The 19,956-nt window shown below is 32.8% G+C and overlaps 2 protein-coding genes across 2 annotated transcripts; one reads left to right on the top strand and one right to left on the bottom strand.

The window, feature by feature from the left end:
* Nucleotides 1–1,460: 1,460 nt before the first annotated feature.
* LOC107420352 (uncharacterized) lies at nucleotides 1,461–5,926 on the bottom strand. Its single transcript, XM_016029286.4, has 2 exons — nucleotides 5,102–5,926; nucleotides 1,461–4,952 (listed from the first exon to the last, which is right to left on the bottom strand). The coding sequence occupies exon 2, from the start codon at nucleotides 4,642–4,644 to the stop codon at nucleotides 1,801–1,803; it is 2,844 nt and encodes a 947-aa protein (XP_015884772.1). The 5' UTR covers nucleotides 4,645–4,952; nucleotides 5,102–5,926; the 3' UTR covers nucleotides 1,461–1,800.
* Nucleotides 5,927–14,299: 8,373 nt separating this feature from the next.
* Nucleotides 14,300–17,711, top strand: LOC107420337 (ent-kaurene oxidase, chloroplastic). Its single transcript, XM_016029271.4, has 8 exons — nucleotides 14,300–14,734; nucleotides 14,967–15,127; nucleotides 15,571–15,732; nucleotides 15,839–15,979; nucleotides 16,215–16,469; nucleotides 16,555–16,716; nucleotides 16,827–17,021; nucleotides 17,116–17,711. The coding sequence occupies exons 1-8, from the start codon at nucleotides 14,581–14,583 to the stop codon at nucleotides 17,425–17,427; spliced, it is 1,542 nt and encodes a 513-aa protein (XP_015884757.3). The 5' UTR covers nucleotides 14,300–14,580; the 3' UTR covers nucleotides 17,428–17,711.
* The last annotated feature ends 2,245 nt before the right edge of the window (nucleotides 17,712–19,956 follow it).

Raw genomic sequence — 19,956 nt, 5'->3', positions numbered from 1 at the left:
GATAAAATGATAACACAAATAGTTTATAATCTAATTCGGCAAAATAATAATAATAATAGTTTACAATCTAACATTCAATAATCATTTGTAGAATGTATATTACAATCAACAATTATTTTATATGATTTATTTTGACGTTTTGCATGACTGTACATTGTTCACATATCATTATAGATACATAATAGGATTGCATAATTACGTTCTTAGATAAATTTTTAAAAAATAAAATAAAAATATATACTAGTTGATTGAAAGAAGAAAAAGCAGAAAGGGGAATGGAGTAGAAGGTGAAAAGCAGGCTTTCCAAGAGGCCCATGAAGAAGGTTGTGGGGAATGAGCCCATCATCAATGAACATTTAAAGCCGAATTCTCTGGTGACATAGCCAACAATGCTATGAACCCAACTCCAAAGCCCAATTGGTGGAGATCTAAAAGAGGAGGAATGTTTTAGGAAAAAGCCCAAAGCTTGTCTCACGCCTCAGTGAGTCGGGGTTCAATGGTAACTTTGTTTCCTGCAACAACTAGGAAACAGAGGGAATTACCGTCAATGACGCTGTCTCAATGTTTCAAAACCCATGAGCCAGGGAGAGGGACCACCTCACCAAACTGTGTTTTCAAGCTTCTGCGACTCTTACTCCTAAATTGGCTGGTATCAGATAAATGGTGTTTTCGCTAATAACCGATACACTTAGAATTTTATAATAGGAACCAAACAAACTTCGAATACAAGACAAAAGAAAAAAGCAGAGTAAAAACAAGGACAGTGTTTTCTAACATTTGTTGGTATTATAGATGGATGCATGGATTGGATGGTCGGGGGATCTGACAAAGATTTGGAGAGACTAAAGAGAGTATCCAAGTCAAAACCACATGGCTAATTGCTACTTCCTAATCCCCGCGTGATCCATATTCCATGGTGGCATGCTTTGGAATTGGAAGTTGGACTTGGAATCCATTCCCTCACTACTAGTCAACCCGTGGGTCCGACCGACCACCCCAAGATCTAATACCATTTCTAAATATCTGCTCTTCTCTATGTGCCAAGAAAGTTAGTTTAATATATTATTTTTTTTTTTTTTAAAAAAAAAAGAAGAAGTTTAGAACCTTGTTTTATTTGTTTTTCTTGTAATTTTTGTCCCTTTTTTTTTTTTTTTTTTTTTGTTTAATTAGCTAAAAGGTTTTCGAGTTCAAGTCGCAGTATGCATCTCCAATGTGCAGGGAGGAAAAAAGCTCGGTGAGTTCAAATGTAAAATTGTCTTCTTTTTCTGATCTTCGTACAAGCCAATATCTAAAGTTAAAAAACCCAACTTTCAACAAACAACAGTGGGATGAGGAAGTAACCAAAAAAAAAAAAAAAAAAAATGAGCAAAAGGGCAAAATGGGATTTATATCCTCCTCTCTTTTTTTCTTTTTTTTTTATATGGTATATTTTTGCTTAGAGGTGGAGACCAAGAGGACTATATTGTCAGTAAAGGATTCCCTTTCTAATTCAAGTTTCATGTAACATCCCTGAACTGACATTATGGTTTTGAGCAAACTCTACATGAAGCTTGGGTACAAGTAATACAAAATAGAAAATTTTCAAAGAAAAAAATAAAAAGAAGAAGAAGAATAAACAAATTCATCTGCTCACAAGGAAAACCTCCCGAGGGGAAGCAAAAGAAACAGACCTCACAAAGCATCCTCTCTTTCACTCGGATGTTTTAGCTTGAATATGTCCACTACAAAAGGAAGCAGAAGGCAATGGCCAGTCCATTTTCTTCAAAATTGAAAACAAAACATCCCTACAAGTTGCCCGTCTTACGTTTCTGAATCTTCTGGGACTGTAGATAACTCATCCCTTTCTTCAACAAAAGATGGATTAAGAAACTTGGCAACAAAAGCCCACATCTTATAAACATCTTCAAAGTTGGTCAGAAATCCAAGTGATACGGTAACAACTTCTACCCGGAAAAACACATCTTTGGCATCTTGGCGGCCATTGGCCATTGGTCTGCACAGAGACATGTCTTCAAGGTCAAATGTCCCATGATGTTGCTTTGGGCTGTCTACCATCCTTACATGACTAAGGATACCAACGCCAAGAGATATACCATTTTTCTCAGCCAACCTCTGTACGGCTTCTGGATGAATTAAGCCTCTTCCACTGCACCCTCTAACGTTGAAAGCTACGGCTGCACCCCGTTCATATTTGATCTTAGGGCCATATATTTGAACAAGAGGCACTCCCACACCATCTGAACCAGGTAACCGAAGTTGAAGCAAGGAGGTAACAAGCCAATTGATAAGATACCGCAATCTAAGGGTAGTTTTGTTCAGGCCTAACATATTAATGTGATCAAGATGCTGACAGATTATCTCGGGCTCCCTCCTTCCCCACTCCTCATCACCATATTCAGCTCCACTCATAGAATCACCATCACCAAGGCTAGTAATAGATGTTTCCCCAGGCTCCAAAAGATGACTACCTCTGCAGCTGTCTTCCATGCTAAAAGAAACTCTACGACCCATGCTCACCACTCGGTCACCCTCTTCCAAACCAAAAAATCTACCACCAGAAAAGATATTTTTTTCCCTCCTTCCCAGCAGTCTAAAATCACCCTCCGTCTCTCTCCTTATGGCACTATCTTTTGATTCCTGGCAAATTTCAGAGGTTGAAGACTTTTCAAAGTTACTTTGCTGGAGGCCAGAAATCTGGTTCTTGGGCCTGAATACATCGGCACCACAACTTAAACTGGAATCCCTCTGCAAATTTTGTTTTCTGATTTCCAGTTCTTCTTGAATCTCCCCAACATGAAAGTCATCTGCATATCTTCTACCATTTCCAGAAGCAGCGTCAGTTTCCGCAAACTGCTCTTCTTCAGGAATCCCCTTAACATGGTCCACATCTTGCGTCACTGACAATACAGCTGCATCAAAAGACAATACAGGATCTTCATGCGGTCTGAGGTTTACCCTCCTGTCATCATACAATGGACTTTTTGACACTTTTGATGTTGTCTTTGGAGACAAATGCTTATTAGTTCTCCTGCTAGAAAACCATGATGGCGGCAAGGGTGAGCCTGTTTTGTGTTTCATCAGTTGGCCAGAATTATCAGAACCATAAGGACTCTGGCCCAAATCAATCCAGTATGAATTATCTGATGACTCGTCCTCACTGAATATTGGACTCTTCATAACCTCTCCAACTGAAATGCTCTCTGCTTCCTCAAATATGGTACTTGCCCCATCCCTGTCTGAGCTATTATCCTGATCCATCTCTGTCTCAAAAACATCCCTAACCTGGTTGGAAGTGAATACACCTGAAAAGGCAGGCATCTGAGATCCTCCTTGTGTTTCGGGCAACAATTCTTCATCGCTATCGACTGTATCCTTTTCTTTTCCAGCAAAAACATCAAAGCCATCCACAGAATCACTAAGGTACTGGGGGAATACAGGAAGAATCTTCACCATTCCAGACCCTGTACGTGCACCTTGGCTTTGCAGACTTCCCATAACAGACTTCTTTATCAAAAGGCAACCAAATCCTGTTGGGTCAGAGCCAAATACCCTGTAAAACGATGTAATAATGAAATCCGGACGAAAGAGAGATAGCCCCAGGGAATCCATGTCCTTAGGACCCAATGAACCAGCATCTAACAACACATGCCAATTGTTTTGCTGAGCAAGTGCCATCCACTGATATGAATACTTAGCCCCAGTAACTCTAGACTGGACAGGAAATACAAAAAGCCCAGTTGCAGCATCCTTCTTCCTCCTTTTCTTGTTTGTAATCTGCTTTCTCAACTCCCTAGAGCAGAGTTTCAGGGTTGGCCACTTAAACCATGCACTATAAACCTTGGCACCTTTCTCTTTAGCACTCTGAGCCATCCAATTAACTGACTGGCTCTCATGATCAAACATAGTCAACAACTTCCTATTTGTTTGAAAAGGGTAAGATTCAGCAAGCAATTTAAATGCAGATCCCCTACTTACAGTGAAAACAAGGCCATACTCATTCTCAGGGATGTTCAAATAATCCATAATCCTACTCTTAATATCATGTTCAGCAGTACCTTTCTCAGCACCTCCATAAAGAGCATGGTTACTCAAATTTGCAGTTATCTCCGACAAAGTAAATGCCGATGACTCCCAGTACTGCTGAGTTTGCAGAAAAGAAAATAACCCAAAGCCGCAGTAATCAAGACATACCTTTGAAAGGGATTCAGCGAGGTGAGCATACTCATCTGATCTCAAATGATCAACCTTTTCTGTTGACTGAAACTTGGGGTACATTGAGAGGAACTTAGAGAATGCATCATGGATATCAGGAATTGAGTCCTCCGAAGAAAAGGTTCGGTCAGCTGCGAGTGCAGTGGCTCGCAAAAATTCCTTCTGAGCATGAAGCCTAGCAAGAGACCTCGAGCGCCCGAAGCTGTTCTCCTGAATTGATGTCTCGGAATCGATGTCTTGAGATTTTACAAGTGACCCATCTTCGGATGCCTCTTCAAGAGCCTCCCTAAGCTTGTTCTCTTGCAGCTGTCGAAGTATTGATGGCTTTCGCTTGGCGTCCCCGGTCAAACCAGAACCGTTTCTCCTTCTGGTCTTCTTCTCCATTATTAGAGCAGCACAGTGGGTTATAGGCTTCCATAGCGAAAGATGCATGAATGCTTATGCTTTTTTTTTTTTCCTTCTTTTTTTTTTTTTTTTTCCCCCTCTGTCTCTCTCAACAAAAAACCAGTCTGACTGAAACCCGGAAAGCAAAAGGCAAGTACAGGCTCAAAACTAAGAACCTGAACCTAAATCCAGACCAAAGTAGAATGAGTTTGAAAACCAAAACGGAAAGCAAAAGGGGGTGTCCTAGTTTCACAGAAATCAAACGCTTGCTTTTCAAAATCAAAATCTTGAGCCTTGGAGATTTAGTCACATTGCATAACTTTAGCTGCCTTGCTGATATGCCTTTACTTTATTACCTAAAATATTCAAAACAACAAAATCAAGATTCTTCCATCAAGACAGATTTTTTCTTTTCTTTTTCTGAGATCAACAAGTCTGGGGTCTTAAAGAAGAGATAAAACAACAAATAAACAGAACAAAAGGGGAATTCTGATTAGGCACTAACCTTTAATGCGATCAGAGAAAACCCAACTTTAGCATCCTCCAAGGGTCCATAATTAAGGGTGTGTTGGCCTCAATTCAAATTCAACAGCAACCCGTCTAGAAATCTATGAACCAAATATAAATTCCATATTTCCAACCCCACCAAAGATGCATTCAAATAAAACCCAAGAAAAAAAAAAAAAAAACAGAAAACGCGGAAGTTGGTCTAACAAATTCAACATTCCCTCAAAGATTCAAAACCAATACCTTGTACAGGTCTCACAAAATCCCGCAAACCCATTTGGAATTTTTTTTTATATTCTAAGAAACCCAAGAAGAAAAAAAAAAATGCTCAAAGAATCGAAAAACTGAAACAAAGCAATAAAAGAATATGGAAAGGAGGTATAAATACAAAAATCAGAGAGAGCTGAGAAGAGGAAGAAGAGCGCAGCAAAAACAGCTCCAACAACTCCTCGCCCCACTACCAGAGCTCCTACACCAACCACACTTTCCTCTTTCTAATTCTGTGTTCAAGTTTAGTAGTAATGGTATTGAGTTGGGCATAATAAAAGCAAATCCTTTTGCAAACCCATCTATTCCTCATTTACTATGGCAGTCAATACAAACATGTCCGCATTGAATGCTGTTGGTTTCTCTCACTTCCCCCCACCATTATTACACCACCTCCCTCTTTTAAGTCCACTGGATTTCCCAATTTAACCCCTCTCTCTCTCTCTCTCTCTCTCTCTGTGTCAGAGAAAAAAGTTTATGCAAGGAGCACACCCCGAGCTCACCTCTTTTGGTCTTTTAAGTTGTCAAATTGATATGCCAGATATGATTTTGAGTGCGATAAGCATAAAGTGAAGCGCAAATAGCGCTCTTTCCCACTAAACCCACTTCACAAATTTTATGCAGAATGTTTTAGAAAACAAAGTTTGCGGGCTGCTTTGACTTCACGGACCTAATACATTCTTCGTTAAAGACCTTCGTAAAAAAGAAGATGATAATTACAGGGCAGCATTACTTAGCTTTTTGTTGGGATAAATATGGGTTGTTTTTATTTTCTTTGTTTTTTGACCTTTTTCCTTTTTTTTTCTTTTTCTTTTTTTTTTGGGGGGTTTGAAAGGGTAACTTGTTGATAAGTACAAGTTACAAAAAAATAATAATAATAATACTAATACATTGATTACAAGTCTAGTTAATAGCCTTTAATTTTTTGAAAATAAAATTTTGGGTCTGACTTTTGAAAACGTTTTTATGGGTTTATCTTGTAGTTTATACAAATCTTGGTTTATACTCTTAGCCACGTTATTTCACTCGAAATTTCTGTGTCTGCTTTGATGTGTCTTTAGGTTGATAATTAATTGGCCAAACCCATTTGAATATTCTTTGCTAAATTTTTATGTACAATGTCCTTTTGTCTTTTTACTTTTTACTTTTTAATTAGGATAACGGAGTAGGCGGTGGAATATTTTTTACACAACAAGCTATGTCATCTTAGTATTCTGTGCCCAATCACAAACTTGGAGAGCAAAAGAAATTAAATTAAATATGAAGGCTTATAGACTTTTATGTGAAAACTATATACGTATAAGCATACGAGAGTACACAAAAGGAATGGGCTTGGTTAAAAATTAAAAACAAGAGAATGAAAAAGAAAGACTTGGCAAATATATGTTATATGACACTGGATGGTTCTCCATGCTTGATTCAGTGGAAGACAGAAACAGGAATATTAATACAAAAACAAACGGATTCAATTATTGATGAATATTAATTATGAGTTTTGAGGTTATCAATGTATGATTATTCAGTTGGACAAGAAAGGCCTTCAATTATGCAAAACAAACTGACATTTATTGATATGGATGACATCCAAAGCTTGGCCTTGCAAATTGAAAACTAATGACATTTTACGTGCAATTGGAGGGGTGGGGTCGTCCTAAAGCCCAAATGAGTTTGATTTATAAAAAGCCTATTCGTATTCCTTTTCCAATATATTTATTTTATGATTTTTTTTTTTGGGTAATATATATTTATTTTATTATATTAAATACATACATATATATATTAAAATCTTTAATATATATATATATATATTAAAGATTTTATGTTGAGAAGATTACAGATAACCTTCATACATCAAAATGTTTCAACCCCCCCACCCAAAAAAAAAAAAACAAAAATCCAAATGGAAGAAAATGATAATAGTGTGAAACAAATGCAAATTTGCTCAAATATTAAATTCACTTCAACCTTCCACGGCTTCCGGTGGGCATTAAATTTTGAAGGTGCAAAATTGTCAGTGAACTTTTTTTTTTTTTTTTTTAAATTAGATGATGTATTGAAGTGCCAACAAAACCAGAATTCTACGTGCATATGTGTCCCAACTTCACCTTGAGCTGTCACCGTTTTGGAATATGGTCAACTAAAGTTATGTTTTCTTTTTGGGCATAATTATATGTAAAATAATATAATAACTGTTTAATAATAGATGCCATTATATATACGTATAATTCATTACTAGAATGAAAAAGATTTTAGTGTATAAAGTAATATAAAAGTAGCCAGCGAAGGCTTCATATTATGCTGGAATAATTGCTCGGTCACGCTGCTAATAAAGAATTGGCATTATTGTAAGTTTTAGGTGCAAATAAAATAAAACAAACATTTTTGAAAGGCAAAGATTTCTTTTTCTTTTTCTTTTTTTCTTTTTTTCTTTTTTTTTTTTTTCTTTTCAATTTTATCATTGTGATGGTTTTAAATTCATAGGACAAAAGACATGTGATTTAAATTTACGATTTTATAGATGTAATTTTGAAAGACATACAAGTGAGTCAATTTCTTTGAGACGGACAAAGAATTTTAAGCTAATTAATTTTGGTTTAGGATGGAACAGTACAATATTCATATGGGTTTGGCAAATTGGAAAATTTCAAGACTTTTCATAAGCTGGGAGATATTTTACAGTAGAAATTCATTAATCTTTTAGCATTAATTATATATTAAACATGAACCGATTGGAATTGGGTTCGTTGTAAACCTTACAATTGGGCAATCTGATTATGTATAATTAAATAAGCTGTTTAGGTACTAATTGAGTAATCTATGTTGTTCAAGCGAAAAAAAAAGAAAGAAAAAGAAAAAAAAAAATCTATGTTGTTGTCAGAAGGCAGTGTCTCTGAAATCTGAAATCTTGAACTTGGAAAATTGAAACATCAACTGGCAACTGCCATTTCTTTCTCGTAAAGCCACTGGTTGGGCAAAGTCAGACCGTGGAATCCACAAAAACCGTTTTTGACATTGGAGCTTGGCGTCGTGTTTGGCTTTTACTCAATCTGTTTTCAATTTGCACTCCCCAAAAACCAGATTCCTTTTTATTTATTATTAGTTTGGTGTTTCGATATATATATATATATATATATAAATAATCAGCCATCGCTGCACAGTCGTATTGAGTTGCACAACCTTCTCGGTTTCATTAATAGAACATGATTAATATCTGTATATGTAATATATATTAATTAGTTTAATATATTCATTAATTTGCCATTTACTTGACACGCAATCAAGGTTTCCTATCAGAATTCGATCCCTTCTGACATCTAGCAGATTATTATTATTACAATTTTTTTTTTTTTTTAAGGACCACCACCAACTCAACGTTCCTGTTTTTAATTTTAAATTTTTATATTTTTCACTTAAGCAACTTCCTTTGGTTTGATCGACCGTGCGACATATGTTATACTCTATGCTTAGCTACCTCTTGCATATCTAAAAATAATAATAATAAAAAAAAACAAATAAATAAAGATTCGTTTGGACTTGTAATGTACACCTGTTGACTAATCATGTAATCGATTACTATCCATTACAGTATCCTTTGACTGGGAAATTGATCGATGGGCAAACTAGTTGAAACCAACCTTCATAATCATATTAACTTAAACAACGAAAGCTAATGAGTGGTGTATTTCTTCGCTTTACTTTCTTATTTTATTTTATTTTCCTTCGTTTTTTGATACTGTTATCAATGCTTCTTTTAATTGAATGGAAATGTTTTTATTTTAAAAGCATAAAAAAAAAATACATATATATATATATACACATATTACATCTGTTTCAAACATTGCAAATATAATAAATATTTTAATTAATTATTATTGGTGTATCCATATCAATTATAATATATACTTTAGTCTTTACGGACAATCTGAGATGGGCAATGATATTGAATTTAAATTCATATTTTCAATATAAAATATAATATTATTACATTTTATTATTGTTAATTTGTAAGGTTTTATAAATAAAATTTAACTTTCATGAATAGCAGTTTAGATTTTAAATTTTTTAATTTATTATAAATTGATTAAATCTCTAATTTAATCAAATAAATCAGTTACAATTTTATCCATAAAACTTTGCAACATAATTTGTGAATGAAAAAATTAAAATGTTGATCAATGGGGGAAAAAAAAAAAAAGCCACATAGATAAAACTGCTACCAATTCATCAAATTGTGAATTGGATCAATTTTCCATTTACCACATAAGAATTTACGATTTTATAAATTCTGATTTTTCTGGGTAGAAGATTTTTGTTTTATATATATGATTACATATTTAAGAGAAAAATAAAATAAAATGACCCAATTCATCAAATGCGTTCCAGTCTCAGGCATTCAACTGGTAAACGTGTCATGAACTGAATGGTATACTAAAATTAAATATATATATATATATATATATATATTTTGGGTAATATATATTTAAATAAAATTGAACAAGAAAAGGCTCGACCCCACCGCACACACGACATCATTAACATGTAATTTGGTCATCACAGCACACGTGCCAGAGAAATGGGTTGTAAGGAAAACGAAATCCAATAAGAGTTGCATCTCATATTGCAAACACTGTTGGCATAGTTCCAGGCTTCATGTCTTTGCCTGATGCTGTTCTTCATAAAGCCATGTCTGTGGTCCGTAAAGTCACTTGTAATCAATATGATTTCCCAACATAAAACCCACCATCATTCATCTTTCTCATATAGTAGGTAAATAATTGAGCACTGTCCCTTTTTGAATTAGTAGGTTTTGCTTTGGCATATGCTACTTTTTTTTTTTCTTTTTTTTTTTTTTTTCATTCATTCTTTCTTTCTTAATATTTTATGATTTGATTTTCTCTTTTAAACTATATGGTTGAACCACTTTTCCTATGCTGTCAATTCTATTCAAAATTTGCTTTGCTAAAAAGTTCATCAATATCTAAGTGATGAAGCTTAGTGGGGCTACCACAAAAGCTATAAAACACCAACATGGTTTTGGTCCTCGAGATGAGACAAACCCATGCAAGTGCCTCTGGGTGGTGCTGTCTTTTCTCTCATGCAAATTATGCCCAGAATGTTGGCCGAGCATGGAGGACACTTTAAGGCCTTTTATTTTATTTTATTTTCAAACACATTATAATCACCTTGCCGTAGGGCCTCCATAAGGAAATACTAAAGAATTGCCTTGCTTCCTTGTTGGCACCACAACACAAAAAGCATAGACTCAGATTTATATGTTCACCAAGTGTCATTATTGTAAATACGGTCTGCTCAGAACAAATGCCATTGAAGGATAAGGTGTGTAGTTTTGTCATGGTCAATAATTAACACAGGTAAAACCCAAGTCCAGGATTTCCCCAATCACTAGATTGGGCCAGACCCACCATCTACTAAATTTGGCTACGCAAAGCCCAATATAAATATTTAGCAGACAACTAAAAACAAAATAAAACAATTACATTGGATATAACTTGCTTTGCTTCTATGTTCGTGTTGTTTCGTTCTGTTGAATTCCAGCTCAAGAAAAGACACTAATAAAGGTGTTGCGTGGGATGCGTATATATATTAGGCCTTTGTTTCAAATAAACTCCAGTATAGGCCTATGTTTTTAGGATTATTGACTGAAGAGCGTTTTTTTAACAAAATTCATCCAATTTCTGAAACGTTCATCTAGTTTTGTATTTGTTTTTTTTTTTGGTAAATAGCTTTTTGTCCTTTTTGGTAAATATTTATTGATAGTTTTGTTATCGTTGAGCACCCAAATCCACTCGTATAACTCTATCATTAACAAGGTGAATGTAATTTATGAGAGTTATTCCGTTTTAACCCCTAGAAGCATTTTGAATAGTTTTGTTCATTGTTAAATTTTTATTACTATATCATAAAAATAGACAATCATTAAAAATATTTTTAAAAAATTTGTTTAATATTTTATTAAACTGATATGATAAAAATATATATATATATATATATTATTAAGGTCACCCTCTAAAAGATGTCTTGTCTGCTAGACATTTTAAATTTTTTTTAAATACAATTTTTTTAAAAAAATTAATTTTTTCAAGAAAATAAAATAAAATAAAATAATAAAATATTTGATTAAATTAACTGCCATAAGTTTACATTTGAAATATAAACAAAGATTTAAAAGAAAAAGATCTCCACTCGTTCTATCTATAAGCTTTACTGAATTGATGTGATAAAAAATAAAATAGACAATATCTAAAATGCTGTCTATTTTAGATTTTTATTAAACAATATAGCTCAACAAAACATTTTTTGTAAAAATATTTTTTGAAAGGAAAAAAATAGATAAATAGAATATTATTAATTATTATTTTTTTAAGAAAAATGTATTCGCATAATTCCATTGGAGAATTATTTTTAAATTAAATGCATATCACACTTATACCAAGTAGACTATAAGCCATTTCAATTTTTGTGCCATAAAATAATAATTCACAAATTTATTGGATATTCTCTTATATTTTCAACAGGTTTATGCTATTAAAAAATAATGAAACTTTTAGGGCAGTATTTATATATATAAAAAATATAACTCTTTGTAATAATATCCTATAATGAAATGACTTTCATCTAGTTATAAAATTTTGATCGGAATCAATTTTAAATAAAAATAAATTTTATATTGTAATAAATTATAAATTTTTAAAATCTTATCTTAAATTTTTTTTCTTTATATAATAATAATTATTTATGATACGTTGCATTAAAAGTTTAATATTTATGTTCTATTTGTGTAAAATTGTTTGAGAACGTTAATTTATTCTTAAAAGTTAGTTAAAAAAATGTATGAACTTGCGGATATGATTTTGATACCAAACAATATCACATTAATTATTTTATATGAACTTGATGATGAAGGCATAATATATGAACAACATCACATTTTCAATCAAATTATGAACTTGACGTTTTATGAACAACATCAAATTATGGTTAAACTAATTTTATAATATATGAATTTGCAGTCAAATCAACATCACATTTTCAATGCCTTTTGGGGAAGAGTTTGAAATTTGAATTAATGTACAAGAAGCTTTTATCCGCAGATACCATTGTCAATGCCACAAAAGTTACCAATTTTTAACACTAAATGAGGCAGTGGGGCAACAACAAACTATGTGAGATACAGTCAAGTAGTTTTAACAGCGTAAAACTATCTATATCCTTATATTATATTGGATATATATATATATATATATACATATATATAATTACTTTTCTTTTCCATAAATTGTTCCATAATTTTTTTTACTTGTATGCCTTCCCCAGCCCAACAAAGCACCCATCCCACAAAAACTAATCATACACGTTCGTTTTTTTATTTTTATTTTTATTTTTTTTATCATTTTAATAATTTCTCTTTGCATACAAACTGTTATTAGTGATTTAACTAAGGGAATCTCATTTGAGGTAATTAATTAAATGGAAAACTATCCTATACAGGGAATTAATTGAATATATTACCCCAGAAAAAAAGACTAAATTGAATATGCATGAAAATATGAGCTGTATTATAAAAAAAAAAAGAAAAAAGAAAAAAAAAAAGACATGGAAAACATTAGTTGCACATCGATGCACTGTTACGAGAATATTGACAGGTGCTATGTAAAGGCTAACTCTCTTGTCTTGAAATTAATCAGCAGTATTATGACTAGATTTTACTTACTTAACAATGTTAACATTAAAATTATATATTTGCATATATACCTCTAAACGCATATAGTGCCACTATTACGTACCAATTAACATAGCAATGTGATAATGATTAACAAATTAATGGAATCTAAATATATTAATAAATGAATCCAATAAATAAACATATTAGTTGGTATCCAAAATTTAATAAAAAAACTATTATTATTAGTAATAAAAAGTTTCTTACTCGGGTATTATTGAGAAGTAAAGTCATGTCAAATTTAGCTATTCTAAGTTCTTCAATTTTATATATATTTTTTAAAACTTTCCAACCAAAAAGAAAATGAAAATAAAAATCCCTACTAAATTTATGTTCTGGATCGAATTTGTATAAACCTATTACCTGCCATAGCTTTATGTTTCCCCAAAACTAATTAATCATAACCAATAGAATGCGCTAAACAAAGATAAGTGAAGGACGGACAAAGTCACAAAGAATAATCATTTCCCCGTAGATATGTAAGATAATAAGGTGGTTTACATTGAAAAGGAAAAAAGAAAAAAAAGAAAAAATAGTAAATGCGAGAATATATAAATTGGATATTCGATGTCTCACCAATAAAACCAATAAAGCAAAAAAAAAAAAAAAAAAAAAAGAAGAGAAAAACTAAATAAAAAACTATATGACAAATGATCTGTTGTTTTGTTGGAAAAGTGACTAGACGAAACCCAAGATAGCAAGAAATACCAACAATTTTTTTGCCACGAAGCCTAGTAGGCCTAACCGCACCTCACCTATGGATAAAAGCTAAAACAAATAAACAAAGCAAACAAAACACCAAATGGCAAAAACGGAATCAGTGTGCAAATGGATCGGAGCATATATCATATAAGACTTTGAAGGGTCAAGGGCTCTGTGGCTGTCGATAAATTCCGGTCCGTATATTCCATTGCCCACATGCTTTTATTACACGACGAAAGGGCTTCTATTTGTATTTTAGCAAACATGTTTATTCTTCTCTTATAATATTACTTTTGATTAGACTTTTTTATTTAAAGTCTCAGAAATGAGTTTGATAAATTACTCATTCGAAGGCTGCTTTTTAAATTGAATAATTCAGTTTTGTATCCAAAAAACCAAAAAAAAAAAAAAAATTGTAGAAAGTTGGATCATTTTATAAACCACTCATTTACTGGCTCTCTTTTTTTTTTTTTTTTTTTTTGGGGTGGTGAATAGTCATTTTGCTGGCTTTGTTTGTTTCCTTTAGCGCAGAGATGTTATAACAAAACCAAAACAGTACTAAAATACTTTCATGTTTTTTACTATCAAAATCTTAGCACAATTTTCCAAAAATTTTCTCATTGCATTAAACTTCGCAATAAATGGTCCTTATTCCTTAATTTAATATATCTTTGTTCCAAGCATCCTTTATATATTTTAGCCTCTGTTTGCACAATCTGCAAATAAAAAAGCAAGCCAAAACAACCAGGTCCTGCTCTGTTTTTACGATGGCCACTATGGCAAATATTTTTCAAGATCTCCAAGCAATGTCCTTTACCACCACTGCTGCTCTTGGCGGTCTTTCTTTGTTGTTTTTGTTTTCCATCAGGCAGATCATTTCTTCAAGGAAGAGAGGATATTCTGAACTGCTTCACGTGCCTGGTACTTCCACTTATCCTCTGCCTTAATTTTCATTTTTTTTTAATTATTTTTTTTTTCTTCCTGTATGTTTTGTAGTAGTCAGACATGTAAAGGGTTTAAATTCTTGATTGATTAGGATGTTAAATATGTTATAGATTTTTGCTGGTTTTGGGTTTGTTTTTTGGGATTTCCTTTAGACCAAATTGAAATGGTCCCAAAGCTGGTAACTATGGGGATTGGGATGTTGATGCAGTGGTCCCAGGACTGCCAGTGATAGGGAATTTGCTGCAACTGAAGGAGAAAAAGCCTTACAAGACCTTCACCAGGTGGGCTGAGACTTACGGGCCGATATATTCCATCAAGACCGGTGCTTCAACCATGGTAGTTCTCAATTCTACCGAGGTTGCCAAGGAGGTACACCGAAATGTTGCTTTCAATCTTTACATAAATGCTATTTTTGTCATTACATATTGTATATTACCCAAACAAAACAAAATACGAAAAGTGTAGCCAAGAGGAAAAACAAAAAAGAAGCGGCCGGATTAGGAAACATAGAATATTGTATGTACAGAATGAATGAGACCCAAAGGAGCTTCTATGTGGGAAAATATCTATTGGATTTAGGTTTGCTTCGTTTACCAAGTTGGAGTAGCTTTTGATTTGGGAGCGATACGTATAATTTTTTCTTTTCTATTTTGTGGGTCAGGATTACAAAAGCATTTCTAATCTAAAGGGAGGGGAAAACCCAAGATTTCAGATTTTGGATGTGAGGGGCATACCACATTTTAATTACTTGTGGGTCCCAAGTCCCAACTTCTCTGTTCTGTTTTCATGAAATTCTGATGGTGTTTTTTCAGGCCATGGTAACCAGATATTCATCCATATCAACAAGAAAGCTTTCGAGCGCCCTGACGACCCTCACTTCTAACAAATGCATGGTTGCAACAAGTGACTACAATGATTTTCACAAAATGATCAAACGCTATATCCTCACAAATGTTCTGGGGGCCAATGCTCAGGTTTGTAATTGGTTACAATTTGTCTTATTGTTTGTTTGCTTTTTGTTCATGTTTTAGTTTCTTTGCTGGTTTACTAGAATTTCTATTTGACTCTTGTAATGTACAGAAGCGACATCGTCTTCATAGAGACACCATGAGAGAAAATATTTCAAACCGATTGCATGCTCATGTGAAAGATTCTCCTGGGCAAGCTGTGAATTTCAGGAGAATATTCGAGTCTGAACTGTTTGGAATATCATTGAAACAAGTGAGTATCTGCATTAATTTTAACTGCGAAAAATATAATTGTCTAAAGTTTGAGATTATGAGTATAAAAAATCAAGTAGTTTGGATTAGGAAAATATTGGAAAATATGGTTGATATACACCTGCTTTATACAAGCTATAGTTTTTAGGATATTCGGTGATTTAACATGGTATTTTTCCCACAAACTATAACTTTTGAAGTAGATAGTGATTAACATTATATACTGGTATTTGCAGGCCATGGGAAAGGATATCGAATCACTTTATGTGGAGGAGCTTGGAGGGACTTTGTCAAGGGAAGAGCTATTGAAAGTACTAGTGCTCGACATAATGGAAGGTGCAATTGAAGTGGACTGGAGAGATTTTTTCCCATATCTGAAATGGGTTCCTAATAAAACCATTGAAAACAAAATCCAGAGAATGTGTTTCCGCAGGAAAGTTGTCATGGATGCCCTGATCAAGGAGCAAAAGAAGCGAATTGCTTCAGGGGAGGTAGTTTTATTTTTCCTATCTTTCAGAAACATACTATTTATTAATTTGTACAACTTCATGACGCATGAACCTGTGACCAAAGCAGGAGCTGAATTGTTATATCGATTACTTGCTTTCCGAAGCAAAAACACTAAAAGAGGAGCAAATTAGTATGTTGCTATGGGAAACAATCATTGAGACATCAGACACTACTTTGGTAACGACAGAGTGGGCCATGTATGAACTTGCTAAAAGTCCAAAACAGCAGGTTTTGTTTTCAATCTCTATTTTTCTCCAACTTGGCTATTCCTTCCACTTCCTAAATTACTAGCTAGCTAAATTGTTGTATTTCTTATTTTAATGTTTGTATAATAACAGGATCGTCTCTATCATGAACTCCAAACTGTTTGTGGATCAGACAAGGTAAGAGAGGAGCACCTTTCCCAGCTTCCATATTTGCTTGCTGTTTTTCATGAAACGTTGAGGAAGCACAGCCCAGCTCCAATTGTTCCTTTACGTTATGCACATGAAGATACCCAATTGGGAGGTTACTATATTCCTGCTGGAACCGAGGTTAGTTTTTCTTTTTTTACCATGATTTTCCTCTTCCATTTTCTTAAAAGATTGTTATCTGAATTTTAAAAAGTTGAATTTGTTAATTTTGCAGATTGCTATCAATATATATGGATGTAATATGGACAAGAAACAATGGGAAAGCCCTGAAGAATGGAAGCCTGAGAGATTTCTTGATGAGAAATACGATACCATGGATTTATACAAGACAATGGCCTTTGGTGCAGGGAAAAGGGTGTGTGCTGGTTCTCTTCAGGCGATGTTAATTGCTTGCACAACAATTGGAAGACTGGTTCAGGAATTTGAATGGAGGCTGAAAGATGGGGAAGAAGATGATGTTGATACTGTTGGGCTTACAACTCACAAACTTCATCCAATGCATGCAATCTTGAAGCCAAGAAATTAAAGACCTCCTGCCCCTATTAGTAGTGACTAAAATCTCTAGTGGGACTATGGACTAGAGATACTAGGCATGATCAATTAATAATTAATTATTAGTTCCGTACTCTTTTGTACGACTGAGTAATGTATAAAGATAATCGTCAGCAGGAGTAACCGGGCCATGTGTGACAAACGAAGTTATATCACTTTTTATTAAATAAATATGTAGTTTTTCAACTAAACCTCGTACTCTTTGTCTTGGATGTTTTCATAACTTATGGCTTTTTTTATGCCTTGCATTTATTTACATATACAGTAGTATTATTACTTGGTTGACAAAAAATAAAAAATAAAAAATATTTTTCTTTGTCAAGGAAATAAACATACCACTAATATATATATGTATATAAATTTCCTTCTATCTTTGATATTAAGAAAAGAAGAAAAAAAAAAGTAATATGATTATTTTAATCTCTGAAATTTAGTGGGCCATTTTAATTACATTTGTTAATTTTTAGGTTGTTTACATGTACGCTCTTTTTATTTTTTATTTTTAAATTATTTTATAAAAAAATTACATTTAAACCTTTTAAAATTTACATTACTTATAATTTATTTTTTTTAATATTGAAAATTACAATTAACATTTCTAAAAAGGATGTGTATCATATTATTTAAAAAAGTGTAAATAAAACAATTATGAGAAAGATGTTTACCTTTTAAAATAAAATGAAAAAATTTGATGATATTTTTGAAACTAAAAGGACTAATTTGTATATAAGTTAAACTTTTAAAAAACTACATGAAATTAACCTTATGTGCAATTTTTCTTATGAAATTTGTATTTGGCACCTACATCCTTGAGCTTTACAAAAATGTGCAATTTTACAAAAATTCACATCTTTCATAGATAAAGAACTGTAGTTACAAAGATTTCGGTCACATATGACAAATACAAAGTTCAAAAAGTAAATCCACGTAAAATTCAAAGGGAATAAATGCGAAAACCCTTATCTTATTTCATTTGTGTTATGGAGTATTTACACACCCCTCCCCCAACCAAAAAAAAAAAAAAAAAAAAAAAGAAAGAAAAAAGAACACACACACACACACCACCTCCCCCCCCCCCCCCCCCCCCCCCCCCTCCCCCCCGAGCACAAAATGAAGAGAAGAAAAAAAGAAAGGAAAAAAAAAAAAAAAAGATACTGGTTTCAGCAAGTAGGTTAGTGAGTCCAAAATGGAGAAAAAGCCAACTAGTCAAACCGCCCAACTTGCCTTTGTACCAATTAAATAAAAGGACTGAAAGAATCATCCAAGTGCACAGTCATTCTAACAAGATTCAAAAATCCCATTACCAAAAAACAGAAGTTTCAAAGTTCCATTCGTTTGACCAAATGCAAAAGAATTTTAATCTATTTGAATACAAAGGTAGTAAAGTTTGCTAGTAGCTATAGTGTTAGTAAAGTTTACTAGTAGCTATAGTGTATCTCTTTTTATTATGCTTGTTTTTTTATTTATATGAAAATAGAAGTTTGCATTAATCTTTGGACACATCTTAGTTGTGACATATATGCCTCCTAAAATTAGAATTCACAATATATTTTGATACAAAATTTTCCTAAAAACTTCTCCATGATCATCAAAATTTATGTTTCTTTTTATTAGTTTATTATGTTTTGTTATTCGTTACGATGATTATCACTAGTAGAATTCATATTAATTTAACAAATATTAATTGATTATATTTAATATTTTTATAAATTTTAAAGCTACACCCATTATTTAAAAAAAAATTAAAGTTTTAATATGGAAAATTGAATCTATAAAGTAAATTGTTTTTATTTATTTTTTTTGATAGACATGCATATGATACCTAAGAAATTTTTTTCAAATATTGGGAATACTATTTAATTCTAATTTTTGCTACACAAGCACTGAGGCGGCTATATAAATAGCAGTGGCTCAATATGCAAAGTTGCAGGCGAGCAAGATTTCCGACTTTCCATGCATGTTAGATTTTGGGTAGTTTCATGGAAGTGGCCGGTGAGAGGTCCAACTCGGTTTCTTTTTTCTAGTTTAAGGCCCAACTTCATTTTAGAAGCAAAAACACTGATCAGATAACATTTTACATTGAGCAGCAAACAATTTCCAATACGTAAATACCTTTTAATTCAAAGTCGGTGCTTTGAAATTTGTCATTATATCAATTCTGATTTGATTTGACATCCATCATGATTTGGCAATTGGCATGGGCCAAAGTCAAACCAATCCTCCTATTTTTCACCCTTATCTCATTTATGTGATGTTTGGTAATAAAGGGAATCCCACCACGATCCAGTTTACTACATATCAAAGAATATTTATAAATGCAGAATTTACATTTAAATTACTCAAATAAGTGTGTTAAATATTTTTCTTCCCCTCAAAATAACACTTGGAATCATAAAATATTATCACCCATTCATAAAACTATATTCGAATCCTTAAATTTTAATTTTGATTTTGATTTTGATTTTGATTTTTCATGACAAGGCATAAAGAGTGTGTTTAGTAC

The sequence above is a fragment of the Ziziphus jujuba genome, chromosome 5 (assembly GCF_031755915.1).
Source record: "Ziziphus jujuba cultivar Dongzao chromosome 5, ASM3175591v1".
NCBI lineage: Eukaryota > Viridiplantae > Streptophyta > Magnoliopsida > Rosales > Rhamnaceae > Ziziphus > Ziziphus jujuba.
This window is presented reverse-complemented; position numbering and strand designations above follow the sequence as displayed.